Here is a 17,753-nt window from a genome sequence, read left to right on the forward strand (position 1 = left end):
AACAATAATTCTGGCTCTCACAGACTGGTTATGTGCTCATTTGGTACACGTATAAATTTAAGTAGGAGCTCCTAACAACAACGTGTAATGTGTAACGTGTATAAAAGCCACCTGACCACAGAATTTCTATCTTTTATTCAAATCTCATCACTATCGGCAAGACCAAACAGGTGTCAAAGGAAGTCAGGAACAAGACTGTAGACCTGCACAAGGCTGGAATGGGCTACAAGACCATGAGCTAGAAGCTTGGTGAGAAGGAGACAACTGTCGGAGTGATTATTCGCAAATAAAAGAAATACAAAGTGACCATCAATCGCCCTCAGTCTGGAGCTCCATGCAAGATCTCACCTCATGGGGTAAGAATAATCATGAGAAAAATGAGGGATCAGTGCAGGACTACAAGGGAGGAGCGTGTGAATGATCTCAAGGCAGTTGGGACCAGAGTCACCAAACAAAACATTGAGGATTGAAATCAGTGCAGCAAGGTCGCCCTACTCAAGAATGCACATGTACAGGCCCATCTGAAGTTTGCCAGTGAACAGAAGGATTGGGATAAAGTGAGACCAAAATTGAGCTCTTTGGCATCAACCTGACACTCTGTTTTTGGAGAAAAAAATGATGACTATGACCCCAAGAGCACCATCCCTACGGAGCAAGTACGGAGGTGGAAACATCATGCTTTAGGGCTGGTTTCATGCTAAAGCTACAGACTGACTTTGCTGCATTGAGGGGTTAATGGACGGGCCATGTATTATAACACTTTGGACGAGAACCTCCTGAAGATGGGTCTTCCAGCATGACAGTGACCCAAAACATACTGCCAAGGCAAAACAGGAGTGGCTCAAGAAGAATCACATTAAGGTCATGAAGTCTTTAGACCATAATCCTATAGAAAATTTATGGAGAGAGCCGAAACTTTGAGTTGCCAAGCGGCAGGCAAGAAATTTTAAAAAAGTAAGAGAATATCTGTAAAGGATAGTGGATCAAAATGCGTCCTGAGATGTGTGCAAACCTGGTAACCAACAACAAGAAAAGTCTTAACTCTGTGCTTGCAAACAGGTGTTTCTCCAGCACGTCCTAAGTCATGTTTCACTTGAGGATCAAATATTTATTTTCCTCATTGAAATGCAAATCAATGTATAACATTCGTATCATGTGCCTTTATGGATTTTTGCTTGATATTCTCTCCCAATCCTGTACCATAAACCTATGATAAAAATTATGAACCTTTTATCTCTTTGGAAGCGGGCAATCTTAGAAAATCTGCAGGTGATCAAATACTTACTTCCCCCACTGTACAAACCTCAATATCAACTGTTCAAAGGAGATTATTGTATATTTTGGACGCCTTCAGTATTGTTTTACAGTGTAGAAAGAAATAAGAAATCAGGAAAGATCATGGAGTCAGAAGATGTGTCAAAACTTTTGACAGGTACAGAGTGAGTGTGTGTCTGTATATTGATTTCATTGTTAAATCAGAGTCCTGACCGAGTACCCTAAGAACATGTGAACTTTTCAAACGTGACTTAAATTCAGACCTGATGATCCTCTAGTGTGTATCTCTGATGACGGTATAAACGTATTGTTCAGGAACAGACTTAAAGAGGGGGAAAAGATTTACACTTTTTATTTTATTTTTTTCCTCCCCAGTTCCTTTCTTTCTGATGATTTTTTTTTCCCTCTTCTTTTAGTTGTTGCTGTTGTTAAAAGAAAATAAAAAGAAATACTACTAAGGATGGTTACATGTTTTAAAATGCAGTAGGTGTTTAATTCAAGTATTATAAATGTGTGTGTGTGTGTGTGTGTGTAGCTGTATAGACACGTGGTTTGAGATCAACCGCTCCTGCCCTGAGCATCCTTCTGACTGACCTCCATTCCCTCATACTACTGCTGAGAAAGGTGCGATTCCTCTCTTCCTCTCATTGATCAGGAACGCTTGTAGGTTATAGAAAACTGATGGGTGTCTAAAAACAATACTCTCTCTCCCTCTTTATTTCTCTCTTTCTCTCTCTCTCTCTCAGGGCACTTTATGGACCTCCACCTGGCTATCCGGACACTGATGTAACCAAATAAAACAATCAGTCCTATTTATTCGATCAGAACGGATCAAACCCGCGTCGATGGCGACGCGAAAAAACCAAATAGAAGAACAGAAACACACCTTCGGGTGTTACTTTCACACGTATCCCACAAACCCCCCTTGCCTGCTATATACTAGCTAGCGTCCGTGCTACCCGCTAACTGCCCCTCATTTTAGCGACCGGCGCTGGACCTTTGTCCCCTGGAGTCTCGGGTCTCCGAGGTTCTCCCCGCGTTCCTCTGACGCACCCGTCCAACAGGAAGACGGACAAAGGGCTCACGGCTGGAGGAGGGGGCGGGGTCACACGGAGCCATTTGGATGGCTATGCCAATATGTGGAATATGCTGATTTAGATGGGTGTCGCTTGTGCTTCGTGTTGTCCTTATTTGGAAATGGGGGTGTGGCATGGGGGCGGGGTTAGGTGTAGAGGCATACCGGGATTACGGGCTTGGAAATCGTGTGGGGGTGTGTGTTCTGTGCGCCAAAGCAAGGTGTGTGTGTGTGTGTGTGGTTTACATTATGCTGTGTTATGAATGTTTCAGTCTGATGTGGGTGCAAGGGGGTTGTTTGCTTTGGGAATTGAAATTTCTCTTACTGAGTCACACAGGCCCGTTTAATGATTTTTCATTTACAATGTCACTCCAATTCCTCCAACTGTGTGTGTGTGTGTGTGTGTGTGTGTGTGTGTGTGTGAGAGAGAATGCTTGTACACATCTGGAAAGCTGCTTAACGTCTGGATGTGAAACCATAGACGGACTGGTGTGAAACTGTTGCGAGATACGATCTTCCTCTCCTTTTTTTTTTTCCTTTCTCTTCTTTGTTTTTTGTTACAATCCTGTGAGAAAACTCACACAAAAAGAAAAAAACTCTTGACGCTCCTGGATGCCTCTGCTGTATAAAGAACATCCTCTGATAGAAAATGTGAGAATTGTAAGAAAACAAAATTATATAGACATCTGCAAGGAAAATATGATGGACAGAAACAGCCTAAAAAAGGACTGATGAATAAGGGGCGGGGCCTTACAAACCGACCAATCGTGTGGCGGTCGGCCCCGATCCCGCTGGTGCGACGAGGTCGCTTGTACTTCATGTTATCTTCTTTGGGAAACGTGTGAGGTGTGGGACGAGGACGGAGACAGGGAAAGTAGGAAAGGCGCACTTGGTGACGTCAGCGTGTCGCTGAGAGACGCTTCAGTTTCCTGCTTTTTTTTCATTTCATGTTTTTTTTTTTTTGTTTGTTTGTTTTTGGTTAATACATTTCTGGAGATGTGAATGGACGCCTGTTTTTAGGATGTAAAAAAACTTAACTGTCTGATGACTTTGATGTGCAGTCTGTGGGCTGAGTAATACTGATGATATATATAATTAAAAAACTCAAAACAATGGACTTTAGACGTGTATGTGTGTGTGTCTGTCTGTCTCTCTCTCTTTGAGACGATATTACTGTAAGTCTGTCTTAAAACAGGGTCCGGTTCGGTTTTCACACTGACGAGGGAAATTGCAGACGGTCCAAATGAAGACGTATTACGTATTTAACAACCCACTCACATCGAGGAAAGAGTGTATATGTGGTGGTGGGGGAGGGGTGATTAATGAATAATTAAATGGCTTGAAAATGTGATGTCGTGATGATTAAACGTACAGTGCAAAATGTCAAGACTGGCATCCTGAGAGAAAGATTCAGAAACTATTTGATTTTCCCAAATGAGAGAACCTGGGAAGGATGTTAGCGAAGGCTCTCTATGTTTTTTTTTTTTTTTTACATTTTCCCAAAGGGGCTGCAGAAAAATCTCAAAATATCTCCTCTAATACCTCGTCTATTCTAATCTTATTTTTTTATTTATCTATTTTGGTGCATGCATTAACTCAGCCAAATGTGAAATAGTGTGTGGTACAGGTTTAAAAACAGAAAATCTGTAAGATTTCTTTAACAAGTTAACTCAGAGGTCCTATAAAGTGCTCTCATAATGCTCCAGCTGAAATATGGAGCAGATAATAAATACATCACCTCAAACTCCTAAATGAATTTCTGATGAGCCACGCCCTAACTGATAACAGTAGACCTTGGGGGAGGGGTATCTTGTATGAGGTCACATTAGAGGAGAAATCTAATGAATAAATAATTTATTTTTTTAAAGAGAGAGAGATTTTGTTTTTGTTTCCATACACACTTTGTAGATTTATCTAGTAAATGTCTAAAATGACTGAAAGGTGAATTTTGCATAATAGGTTCACCATGATGTGTCCCGTGTGCCATGTGGTGGAAAAATAACAGCTGTACTAAAAACAAAGAAGGATAATGAGGTGAGTGCAAAGCACAGATAAAAGATAAGTTGTACACAGGACTAAACATAATGCTGACGTACAACAGAACAGCCTTTACCTCATTATCCAGAGATTATACTGTAAGTTAGAATCCCTATGATTCCTCTATAATCCTACAGGTGGTACACTATAAAGTGCCTGGGCACCTGCGTGGTAGACGGGAATGATTTGCGAAGTTCGTTTCAAATTGTGACAAAATCCGATTTCTAGAAAAGTTTTTAGAAAATCGTGATACAGAACTGTAGGTATCATGATAATATTGTATCAGGTGACCCCTGGTGATTCCCAGCCCTATAACTAACAAGTTTTATTTATAGAATAATTTATTAGATTTCCGAATATAATTAAAATTCTAAACCTATTTCCCATGCAAAACAGCGATATGATCTAGCTCAGTGGTTAAGGTGTTGACCTACTGATCAGAAGGTCCCAGGTTCCAAACCCCAGCACTACAAACTGCCACTGTTGGAGCCCTTGAGCAAGGCCCTTAACCCTCAACTTTTCTATAATAAGATGAAATGTGAGTCGCTCTGGATAAGGCCGTCTGATGAGAATAAAATAAATTAAAAGTTAAACTGATACTGTTCTGGAAAAATATATATATCTGAAATGTGCACTTCCATAAATGTCCAAAAGAGAGTTAATTCCCATAGACACTCACTCACTCATCTTCTAAACCGCTTTATCATGTAAACAGGGATGCGGGGGCCTGGAGCCTATCCCAGGAGACTTGGGGCACGAGGCGGGGTACACCCTGGACAGGGTGGCAATCCATCGCACTGCATACACACATTCACACACTACGGGCAATTTGGGAACGCCAATTAGCCTAACCTGCATATCTTTGGACTGTGGGAGGAAACCCACCAAGCACGGGGAGAACATGCAAACTCCATGCACACAGAGACGGGAATCGAACCCGGACCCTGGAGGTGCAGGGCGACAGTGCTAACCAGTACACCACCGTGCAGCCTTCCCATAGATACTAATGTTAAAATGCAAAACTTTACAACAGAAATAAAGCCTGTACAGTAACTCATCAGTTAAATATACCTGAAGCTATAAAATGATGCATAATTAGGGGTGTGTCTGATTGATATCATTCTTAGGATGAGGTGTTTTACACAGAAAGCTGTAAGACCACCGCATTCCTTTATCTTGGACGGCACATTTTTTTATTTCTCACATTATAAAAAGACAACAGAATAGCTTATGCACGATGAAAACTGATTTCATATATTATAAACAATGCTTCATGAATGTGTCCATGCGCTTATGTCACAATCAATTTCATTATTTAAAAGCTACATTTATTCACAGCCATTTCTTGTGAATCATTTAAAGGATAAAACCGACTCACTGTGAATTTTTAAGAAGGTAAATTATTTCATTAATACATTAATAGTGAATCATTTAAAATCTAACTTTATAGTGAATTATTTAAAGGCTGAATCGACTCGTTGCAGCTTATAATGAATCATATAAAGGCTTAACACAATCAATGCCATTTATAGTGAATCATATAAAAGCTGAATCGACACAATGCCTCCTACAGCCATCATCATCATCATCATCATCATCATCATGTGCCACTTCACAGCATCATATCTGATTACAGGTAACACACACACTACAACACTACACACACGCCATCCGAGAGGTACTGCCATGGTAGTCCTGTCGTTTCTGCCTCACAGATCAATAGGGGCAGTTACAGGATTTTCCCAGGGTTCATGAGGTTTTTGGGATCCAGTGTGGCTTTGAGGCTTTGCATCACCTCCATGGTCTGAGGACCGAGTTCCTCCCGCAGCAGAACCCTTTTCCCCAAACCCACGCCGTGTTCTCCTGTACACGTCCCGTCCACTGACAGAGCCCTCCTACAGTACAAACGAGTCAGAGAAGCAGCACTGATTAGTATATCCAGGTAGACGAGGTCAGGTCAAGTCCAAAAATCCACCAGGTTACAGACGCATTTCATTCAACTTTTAGGAATCTGTTCGTGGCTGAGAAAATTTAGAATTCTTTTGTGCAACTCACCTGTTTATACATACCTTGTTCGAAATTGTAAGATCAAATTGTGATTCAAATTTGATTTATATTTGATTCGGACAATAATGGAAGTCATTATCGTTAAATTAGGTTTATGAGGGTGAGTCAAAAATTATCCGCACTCTGGTTTATACAACTTCTGGTATATTACAACTTCTCTTGTCCGCACTGTCTTATCAAGCACCTTCTGTTCAAGGCTACTGTCTCCCCGGTCACTGCTGTGCAAGTCTGAATGTTTTTTTTTGGGGGGGGGAGGGATTGTTTGTTTGTTTGTTTGTTTTTTGTGGTCTGAGGGTGTACCTAATGACGAAACAACTCACAGAAGAGCGTAAACAGAAGAGCTTAGTACTCTAAGGAAGGTGAAAGTTTCTTAAAGAGACACGTGATGCATCACTACCAGCCTGAGAGTAAACGGCACAGTATGGAACGGAAACGTCCTCAATCGCCGACCGAGAAAAAGCTTGAAAAGTCAACCATCAGCTGGAAAATTTATCAATGCTTACAGCTTTTTTTTTCAGGTTCTCAGGGGTCAGTATTGGAACATTATTAAGAAAAAGGTTCAACAATCAGCAGTGCTCGATACAGTGAGACGCTTATTGAAGAGGTGAAGCCCAAACAGAAGACTGATATACAAGTTTGTCGTCATCTTGCATGACAATCTTGGATGCCTGCACGGTCACTGACACTCTGCAAAAACGTATTTGAGTGTCAAACGTAACAAGGGGTTAAAGCATCCTCCCTATATTCCTCCATCTCGCTCCGTCACCTGTTTGGTCCCCTGAAAGCAGTAACTTCTGTAACTGTACAATATACTGTACGGTATAGTGAAGAGTGAGGCACTCTGGTTATTGAAAGAATCATTTGACCGAACTGTAATTTTAGTTTGATTTTCTTGGCAGTGATCTCAGATTGTTGGAGCTGGCTGTATACATAATGATCCACATGAAAGCTGAAACACAGAGAGAGAGAGAGAGAGAGAGAGATGTTCAGACCTGGCCAGTCTGTCTGTGAACTCATAAACTCTGTGCGCTTCATCGGGGTCGTCAGGGTTCATCACCATGATGCAGTGGAAGTTCCCATCTCCCACATGACCTGCAATTGGACCTGACACAAAAACATCACACACATTTCTGATTCGCCCCACACTACGACTATTTTTTTATTATGTGTTATTCTTTAAAGGGTGAAATGCATTTATTTTCATCTGACACAAAGTCCACAAAGTAAAAGGTTTGCATTGGTAGAGCCATTTATTCTCTACACTTGAGACATTTATAGTTTGAGACTAAAAGTTTTAGATCAGGGCCCGTATTCACAAAGTTTCTCAGAAAGCTCCTATCTAAGCTTAAAAGTCCTAGATGGGAGTCCTAGACTAAAAGTGATTGAGTAAACTTCTCAGAGCAACTCTGAGTAAGGAAATTTCTTTTTCTTTCCACCATTTTGTCCTCTGCTACAAAAACTCTTAAGCCTCTTAAAAGGTCCTCCTCTTTATTCTTAACAATTTTTACCTTAAAAGCTGTTTTTAGGGCTAACATCTTCCGTGAATCCTTTTTATCTTTACTAAGATTTAGTCCTAAATGTAAGAGGAAGTTCTAAAAAAATGTCATAATTCTATGAATCTTCTTAGAATTTTGTCACTAGGAGCAACTTTTAGGCATAAGAAGCTTCGTGAATACGGGCCCAGAATTTCAGCTTTCATATCCTGCATTAAACAACTAAGAACACGATATTGTACATTTTGTTTGAACCCATCCATTTTTCCTCCTGTAGCTGTAGATCAGACCTGCACATCATTAAGGTTCAGGAGGAATTTTAGCTCATTCTTCCTGGTAGAACTGTTTAAGCTCGGTCATATTCTTGGCTGTGTCGCTCTGCTCTTCGGATCATTTCCACATTCTGTTAGAGTGGCTACAGTCTCGAAGTGTCTCCATTTGCCTGACTGTGAATTTCTAAAGTCTTTTTGTAATCCTGTCCAGCTTTAGGTTAATCAACAATTCTTGATCGTAGATCCTCTAAAAACTCTTTCCGGTGAATCATGGCTCACATACAGTAAGCGTATTCTTCTTGTGCGGAGCAAAGTCAAAAAGTGTTAAGTTTTTGAGGTCGTTAACTCAAGGATTCACATACTTTTTCCACTAGCACTGTGAGGTTTTTATGGATGTTCTCTATAAAGATATGAAAGATGATGTGTTATTATTTTAGGTACATTATACTTGTCGATAACCTTGACTTGGATGAAGGTCCGACCCCCTTTTTTCGACAAATTAATGCAGAAAACCATGAAATTCCAAACGCATCACATACTTTTTCTTGCCATTGTAAATGGATAGATAAATAGAAGAGAGCACGGTGATGTTATATGATGTACAGAAAAGTTATAGGAATCAAGGCTAACTTCACACTTTTGTATTTCTTCACATTGTTTAATCTTAACGGCACATCTGTAATGTAACTTGTATTCGCAAGTCTTGCTTTTGGGACAGAGCGTGTGCGTGTGCGCGTGTGTGCGTGTGTGTGTGTGTGTGTGTGTACCTATAAGATTGTTTCTCATCAGGTCTTCTTTGGTTTCCACAATGACCTGGGGCAGACGAGAGATTGGCACGCACACGTCTGTAGAGTACGCCTGCACAGCAAATGAGAGAGACGGGCTTACACACTGGGCTGGTTTGGGTGTGAGCCACCATGCGCACACACTTTAATTATTATTATTTCTTTAATTAATTAAGTCTTCAAAGGATGATGAATGCTCGAACAGGCTGCAGCCAAACACACACAGTGATGGAGAGACTGGAACTTATAATAATATTCTTTTATTATCCATTATTGCAATTAATTTTATTTCAAATGGTACATTTTATGTGTCCAAAGTATACGTTTCGATTCTTGGATTTTCATAAACATTAAAGCTGCCTTTCCTATTTTCCTTCTCTTATTATTAACCGGGATATTATTATTACTGTACTGTACAAGTCTCACTCATCATTTTGGTTTTCGTTATGTTCAACTTTGAATACATAACGATTAACACTCCTCAAGTGAAGACGCATGGAGAAAGAAAGAGACAAAAATGTAAAGTGATCAAAAGAAACACATTATAAATATATGTATATATGTGTGTGTGTATGTGCATGCATCTGTATGCATACAGTATGTGTGTGTTCTCACCTTGGAGCCTGGCCGGAGTGCCTGTGCAGCGTACCAGGCATCGTGTCGAGCTTTCCATAGCCGTGAGCGTGTCTCCTCATCCTCAGCCCAGGTGAAGTCTGAGCCACCGTTTTCTCGTGTGATCTCCTCTGGACACACACACACACACACACACACACATAATTTATTATTATTGTTATTATGACAGGGTTTCAAGTTATCCAGGGTCTTTTGATTTTTCAGTATAACAGAATTATGAGAGTGAAAGGAAAAACCCTGGCCTCCCAGGAACTCCCTTAAACCCCCAAATATACAGAATGGAATTGCGGAATAAGGACTGTATAGGGGATGTGGCAATAATTCCCAGTCAGGCGATCCACTTGCTGAATCTCCACAGGAGTGACTGCAACTGGCTCCGAGTCACACTGGCAGGAATTGTTGTTCCTGGACATTTTTTTTAATGTTTGCACCAACTCAACTCAAAAACTCAATGCCGACTACAGGTTGTCCCTGACTTACAAACAACTTCCCATTTGTTCTTAAAGACAAAGTGAATCTTATACGCCTATGACATGACTCTACAATGTAACGCCTACCAATCCACTTGACTACCTCTCTGTCCCCTTTCCCCACACTGCCATCATGTGGCCAAAAACCATAACCACGCCTAAGGAAAGGAATCTCACATGTCAAATGTAACAGTGTTGTCTCTGCGCCTTTAAATCGCGAGGGGAATCCGGGAAAACTATTGTATATAATTGTAAATATTGGTATCTGGTACACTGCAGTGTCTATTTTTTATACAACACACATGCACTACTTCCATGATTTGTTCACATCTATGAATGGTCTGTTCGTATCTGCGGAAAATTCATAACTCGAATGTTCGTAAGTCAGGGACAACCTGTACCGCTCTTGTCAACAAGTCTAATCCTTGTTGATTCTAACTAATTTACCAGAAATACCTTAAAAATACACTTCAAACTCTTAAAATTTGAACATTAATATTTGGTTTAAAACAAAGTTATGTTTAATACCAGGTTTTGCTTAATAAAAATGCTTTACAGTTTAAAACTGCACAGGGGGAATATAGCAAATGAGCTGCATTTATCAAGCCGGATCACTAAGTACCATTTTATCGACTTAACCTGGGCTCTGTTTCAGCTCTGCCAGAAGTAGAAACTAAAAAATCTGTATTTGAGAATTTTAAATAATTATATAATACAAGGCTTGTGTGGTCAACCTTAATAGTGGTGATTTTTTTTTACATTTTTTAAATCAGTTGACACCGAAGGTTTACTTACACCTTACACAAGACCCATCCTTTAACAACTCCACACACTTTTATACATTTTATTTTGTGTTCAGCATTCTCCTGACATGTTTAGGTTCCTCTGACATGTTTTTGTAGTTTAGTGTATGAGTCGGAGGTCGGAGCTTTGTGATGGCGACTCCAATACTTTCGCAAGACTCAGCTGCAACCAAGGTTTAACCTGCTGGCTGATGTACTGATGTGCTTTAGTAATCCACCTTAGCCATATGAAAACAAAAAAATTATTTGCATTTGGATTTAAAAAAGGAAATACGTAAGAGGCTTTGATTAAATAATTTCTGTAGCAATTATCAAAATGAAGTTGGTTGACTACCCAAATATATACTGAATGACCAGGTTGTCCCATTAATGGATTTTTTCATTCTTGACAGCACGTCCGTATTCCAGGACTGTGAATTGATTGTGAAGAGTGATTTGGTAGCATGAAGAACCGTTTTCACACATTAATTGACCGTAACCACATTGAAAGTCTTTGGAATGTGCTGAAGAACTTTTTGTTCTTATTGTGCTTTTCGTGCTTAGACTCTCCCACCATCAGTACAAACTTTTTGGCCAAAAATTGATGCAACACTGATTACGCACTACAATCAAAGCCAAAAATGGTCCAACCAAATGTTAGAGGGTGTAACCTTTCTTTGGTCATAGAGCATATTTTCTGAAGTAAAAAAGTTTTTTAAAAGCAAAATACAACATGATTAAAAGCCTCCTTTTTTTCTCCCTATAAAGTCCTGATCACGCTCTCTGAATAGGGGCTTCCTCTTTGTATGACCGTCATTCCGTGCATAGTTATGTACACATCTGGGGCCTGATCCCACCAACTCCTTCTCCAGGTCATTTGTTATTACCTTAGGGTTAATTCCAAAGGTGTCGACCTTTCAAACCAACATTTGTTTATCCCTTGGAGGGCTGTGAGAGCTCCCTAGCAAATTTCATAATTTTTTTTATTACTACAATGACAATAGATTCTTTATCTTTACTGGTGCTTCTTTAAACCATGCAATGGCTGTGCGGTCCAATCATACAGGTAGTCCCCAACTTACAAACATTCGAGTTATGAATTTCTAAAGATACAAATGGACCATGGTTCTACGAACATTTGTAGATGCAAACAATTCACGGAAATAGCTCACGTGTATTGTACAAAAAGAAAATTATACTGCAGTGCATCAGATTGTATGATACAGCATATTTCAGTGTCCAAGTGAATGTATAAAATGTCTAAAGCCCAATATATGTGAGATTCATTACCTTAGGTGGAATTACAGCTTTTAGCCACATGGTGGCAGTGTGGGGAAGGAAGACAGGGATTTATTCAAGTGGATTGATATGCTTTACATTGTATATTCGTGTCAAAGACATACATGTCTCACTTACGAACAAATCCGATTTACAAACGTGCTCCTGGAACGGAAGTTGTTCTTAAGTCGGGGACTACCTGCTTTTGCATACAATTTTGTACAGCTGCTTTTAGATCACTAAATGCTATGTACTTTCAGTTAATCTAATGACCAATAAGAAGCTCCTAAAAGTCATTATATCACTTTCTAGAACCTCCTAATCCGTTTAAAGATTTGCTGTATGTACAGTTTGGATCCACTGAAAGTCTGATATCATGAATTAAAGTTAAAATAAATCTGTCTCTTAAAACTTTTAAGTACTATAAATTACCTTTGAAGTGAACAAAGTAAACTGACATCTAGAAATGTACGGCAATGTGAAACTCGTGAAAAGCTGAAACAGAATAACTTAAGCCTAAATGTGCAGAAACTTTAGATAAACTATATATAAAATATTATTCCATGTTCATTTAGAAAATAATATTTATACTGTAATAATTTGCACCAAAAACAATTACAGTACAGAACAGAAGTTGAAACAATATTAGAATTATTATTTTTTTGGTTTCCCTTTTAGTCTGAAAACAGACTACAGCTCGGGATTAATGATCCATAACTGGCATTAAATGAGCGATCATTGCTGCTAGACAACCGTTTCTGCACAATGATCAGATTATTTACATGTCCTGTAGTTTATTAACTAGGAAAAGTCAATAACTAATAGCATAATTTCATAACTGAACTTCCCTTCTTGCTATTTATTATGTGATGTGTCTGGTCAGGGGTTGCTCCCAGGTTTAAACCACACGACCACTGTTGGCTCCTCGAGCAAGGTCCTTAACCCTCAACTGCTCAGATGTATAATGAGATAAAAAAATAATAAAATGTAAGTCGTTCTGGATAAGAGCGATAAGGATTAGGATTAGGATTATAAAGGATGGGATAAGAAATCTTTATTATAAACGCCAATTAATATATTAACATTAAATGAATAGTGTTTAAATATTTATGCAGAACCTTCAGATTTTGGATCCCACACACACACACACACACACACCTGTAATAGACACCTGCTCCTCCAGACTCTTGGAGCTGCCGTGGAACTCGAGGAAGAGCGTCGGCAGGATGGGGTAGGACAGAGAGTTGAAGCTGTTGCACGCACCGATCATCACATCGTCCAGGAATTCTGTAACACGACACCAATTGTAACCATGATCCAGTAAAATGCGGCAGATGGTGCGCTGTGCCCCTTACAGTTCACCCACCGATGCGAGCGATGGGCACGCCGGCCTGCAGCACCTGCACCGTGCTGTCCACGGCTGCCTGAACCGAGGGGAAGGAGCAGACGGCAGACGCCATGCTCTCTGGAATGCCGTACAGCCGGAGCGTGGCTTTGGTCAGGATCCCCAGCGTCCCCTCGGAGCCCACAAACAGGTTAGTTAAGTTATAACCTGCTGCCGTCTTTCTACAAACAAATTCAGTACAGTAAGCATGAAGATGAAGGAGGGTAATTTTTCCCCGCACATGCTTTGTTTTGTAGCTTTTTGAAATAAGTTTTTTTTTTTTTTTATCATCATAAAGGTTAAGTGTGTGTTTTATACCTGGGACGCCGGCCCTTGCCCGCCGTGTGTATGATCGTCCCGTCTGCCAGCACCACCTCCAGGTTCAGGACGTTTTCGCGCATGGTACCGTAGCGCACAGCGTTAGTGCCTGATGCGCTGGTGGCAGCCATGCCGCAAAGAGACGCATCAGCACCCGGGTCTGTCATCACACACACACACACACACACACACACTATATTTAATGCTTACTGCAGAGCACAGCAACACGTCCTACACCAAACCACCATTAGTAAAGCTTATATTAAGTATTAGAGTGAATCTCACCCACGGGGAACCAGAGGCCCGTGTCACGCAGGTACGAGTTGAGCAACTTGCGTGTGACGCCAGGCTCCACCGTCACGTCAAAGTCCTCCGGGTGCAAATCAAGCACCTGGTCCATTTTCCTGAGGCTGAAACACACACCACCCTGCCACACATAGCACATTAATCAGTGTCTTCAAAAACAAAGAAGTCTGGAAAATCAAAAAATACCCTTAAAAACCGTCCTCATCTGAGGATGTAGTTGGGAGACAAGGTCATGTCCTCGTATACGGACATCGGGGTCTCAAGTAGTTTATGTAAAGATCACAACAGCCTTCTTCACTCACCTTCATGGCACCCACTCCTCCTTCCAGACCCGTCCCTGTGCCAAACGGGATGATGGGTAATCGGTGACGGTGGCAGATCTTCGCCAGAGCACTGACCTCCTCCACACACCGGGGGAACACTACAACATCTGGGGGGAGACATCTGATACAGCAGAAAGAGGGGCAAAAATAAAAAGGGTCAAATAAAAAACAAAGTAGGAATATATAAAAGGAAAAGATAAATTTAAAAAGATAAAAAACGTTTGCACCATTCACGTGTCTCGCCACCGCTCATAAGACATTTGAATTTAACTCTTGACTTGAGCACCCCTGATACTACATGTTAGTGGTAGTTTTACTGTATGAATAATAAATAAATCAACTGTAAAATGATATAACACTCACCTGGTCACCAGGGCCTGCAACTACTACTGTACATTTGTGAGCCAAAAATGTTGCCAACTGTTTGACACAAATTCATTCAACATGAGCTTTATCTACCATGAAAGGAGACTTATTCTAAGAATGAACTAAACTTGCGTCTCACCTGTGCACTGACTCGTCTCTCCCGTGCTGTTCTCGCACTGCTACACCTACAGACACGCCGTCATCACCGCTGACCGAGCGGAAAGCTGTTATAGCCTGCTCGAGAGCGCCACTCTACAGGCAGGACAAAAAAAAAAAAAACACCAGAGAGTGATGAGCTCTCTTTTAACATGCTTAGTATTGTTTTTAATGTTATTGTATAAAATTGTAAAAGTGTACTGACTTATTATCTCATTATCATGTCAAGTACACTAGTTTCCCTTTTACATCTGGTTCCTCTCAAAGTCTGTTGGTAAAATTTAAAAGCTATACAAATAATTTAATCTGCATGTCTTTGGACTGTGGGAGGAAACCCACCATGCCCAAGGAGAACATGCAAATTCCATGCACACAGACCCCGGGGCGGGAATCGAACCCTCAACCTTCGAGGTGCGAGGCCACAGTCCTAACCACTAAGCCACTGTGCTGCTTGTTAATTATACAGTATTGCTGTAGAATGTAGAAAATTAGTATTAAATTAAAAGGTATGGAGAAACTTTTGACCGATAACCTTTGACCTGTACGACATGGTTACCAAGACTTTTTTTTTTAACCAGAATGTGATCTAATACATTTTTACAAAAGTGCTGACAGTCTATGATGTACTGAATCATGTCTATTGTAAGTTACAGTATATTCCAGTAGTTTAGAGAGAGAATAGGAGCATTAAACAAGTGTCTCATGAGAACACCTGAGGAAAAAGACCTCATTTTAGAAATGTCCAGAATTTCTTGGATATGGTAAGGTCTTTGAGATGTAGTTGGGCTGCCAACTTGTCAAACATCACTCATTCACCATCTATTCCACTTTATCCTGTGTGATACATTTACCTAAAATGATACATATATCATTTACATATGATATGATGATACATATGATACATAATGATATTTATGATACATTACCTAAAATGATACATTTTCTCAGTTTAAACATTTGATATGTCATCTATGTTGTATTCTAAATAAAATATTGAAATTTAAAACTTCCACATCATTGCATTCTGTTTTTATTTACAATTTGTACAGCGTTCCAACTTTTTTGGAATCGGGTTTGTATTTAAAAGGAACAGATAAATTCATCTTAAATAATAAACAGGGGGAAATATACAGTAAGTGACAGTAAAAGATGAAGCAAGTTAAACCAAATTATCAATGCCAAATGCTAAACAAGAAATTAAATAAAACTGTATGGAAAAGCTAAGATTTTAATTATTATTAAATTACATGGGGTGTTCAAGTCAAACCAGGACTTTTGATTGTGCAGAATAACAGAACACCGTTATAAGAGTAAAAACTCCCTTTATGTATCTATATAACCCCCTGCTACACTAATGCACTTTTCCCAGTGTTTCACTAGCGCTTGGAGTTTCTCAGTACGCTGGAGCCGTGATCGGACTGCTTTGCCTAACGGCTGAAACGCTGGCCTCCCAGGAACTCCTTTAATGGCCCAAACATTTGGAGACACAGGGGACGAGGTGGGGGTACACCCTGGACGGGGTGCAAATACCTCACATGCTCATTAGCCTAATCTGCATGTTTTTAGACTGCAAACTTCATGCACACAGATGGGAATCGAACCCTGACCCTGGAGGTGCCAGTGCTAACCCCTACACTACAATAAATATTATCTTTAACACAATTCAAACAACCTGAAAACTAAATGTTTGCTAAAACTAACACTACTATTACTAATAATCATAATGATGATGAGTATATAAGTATACTAGTAAATTATTATGTCTCTAAACTGACAGCACACACACACACACACACACACACACGCTCTTACTTGAGCAGAATAATGTTTTCTCCATGCTCTGAGACTCGACACTCTCCTGGCAGGACAGAGCTGCACTCCCAGCCTCAGCAACCCGGAGCTCATGACTTATAAAGCTAAATAAATTATCTATATATTATAAAGTCCTCCAGGTGTCTGGGAAGAAGACACTGCGTCCTAAACACTAATCTACTGAACGTTTGTGATTCCACCAATCACATTTTACTTCCGGGATCAGGGTCGTCACGGTAACCGGAACTTAGTATAAATATCTCTTATAGTAATTACCTGATTACGGTAGGTCTATTAATTGTATTTACTTATTTTTTTTATTCAATTGGATTGTATTAAATTTATTTCTGACTTAAAAACAATTAAATGAATATAATGAAATAAAAAAATGTCGTTAAATTGAAGCTTTAAAAAAAAAAAAAAGCCAGAGGACGTCGCGCATGCGCAGTTGTTGTCCACACGCCTACATTGTTTATTATATATTTGTGTCCGTCATTACACTCTAGGGACTATATTTTAAAAAAAAAACTTTTTATCGTTATGAATATAAACTTGCTAATATAAATCAGTACAGCACATTTGTTCAAATATTAACCTGATGAAGTGATGTACGGTTATGTGGTCCAGCTAGTCCACAAGAGGGCGGTGTTTCATCACATCTGTATAGAGCAGCAGCCATTAGGAATGGTTTTATATCAGTATCAGTTTTAAAGATTAATATTTTTACTGTAACAAATAGCAATTGTTAAAGATTAAATACCTCTTGTTTAAAAGTAATTTTACTCGCCTGTCTATCTAGGTGGCACAGTGGTGTAGTGGTTAGCACGGTCACCTCGCACCTCCTTCCTGCTCTGGGTTTGAGTGAACTTCGCATGCTTGGAGGGTACTTGGCACAATTCTTTTCTTGCAAGAACTGTTTCA

At 39.9% G+C, this 17,753-nt stretch overlaps 2 protein-coding genes across 3 annotated transcripts in view; one reads left to right on the plus strand and one right to left on the minus strand.

Moving 5' to 3' along the window:
- Positions 1-3,467, plus strand: part of znrf1 (zinc and ring finger 1) — a 54,255-nt gene extending 50,788 nt beyond the window's left edge. The window contains exons 4-5 of the mRNA XM_053505757.1: positions 1,811-1,899; positions 2,022-3,467. Of these exons, the coding sequence (XP_053361732.1) occupies positions 1,811-1,868 (58 nt within the window). The 3' untranslated portion in view covers positions 1,869-1,899; positions 2,022-3,467. The remainder of the gene's footprint in view (positions 1-1,810; positions 1,900-2,021) is intronic.
- Positions 3,468-5,557: 2,090 nt separating this feature from the next.
- ldhd (lactate dehydrogenase D) lies at positions 5,558-17,040 on the minus strand. Of its 2 annotated transcripts, XM_053505125.1 has the most exons (11): positions 16,833-17,038; positions 15,004-15,116; positions 14,478-14,619; positions 14,155-14,296; positions 13,870-14,029; positions 13,534-13,733; positions 13,326-13,454; positions 9,620-9,747; positions 8,987-9,077; positions 7,447-7,558; positions 5,558-6,282 (listed from the first exon to the last, which is right to left on the minus strand). In XM_053505125.1, the coding sequence occupies exons 1-11, from the start codon at positions 16,923-16,925 to the stop codon at positions 6,117-6,119; spliced, it is 1,476 nt and encodes a 491-aa protein (XP_053361100.1). In that variant the 5' UTR covers positions 16,926-17,038; the 3' UTR covers positions 5,558-6,116. The 2 variants fall into 2 exon arrangements, with proteins under 2 accessions (XP_053361100.1, XP_053361101.1); XM_053505126.1 differs by lacking the exons at positions 5,558-6,282; positions 7,447-7,558 and adding an exon at positions 6,328-7,403 and having other exon boundaries at positions 16,833-17,040.
- Between the last annotated feature and the right edge of the window lie 713 nt (positions 17,041-17,753).

This window comes from Clarias gariepinus, chromosome 10 (assembly GCF_024256425.1).
Source record: "Clarias gariepinus isolate MV-2021 ecotype Netherlands chromosome 10, CGAR_prim_01v2, whole genome shotgun sequence".
Taxonomy (NCBI): Eukaryota; Metazoa; Chordata; class Actinopteri; order Siluriformes; family Clariidae; genus Clarias; species Clarias gariepinus.

Coding starts and splice junctions, on each gene's coding strand:
- ldhd (XM_053505125.1), bottom strand. CDS start 16,925: ATGAGCTCCGGGTTGCTGAGGCTGGGAGTGCAGCTCTGTCCTGCCAGG. Junction 13,734..13,869: donor GGCAAGGGCCGGCGTCCCAG/GTATAAAACACA, acceptor ATTTGTTTGTAG/AAAGACGGCAGCAGGTTATA. Junction 6,283..7,446: donor TTCACAGACAGACTGGCCAG/GTCTGAACATCT, acceptor TTTGTACTGTAG/GAGGGCTCTGTCAGTGGACG.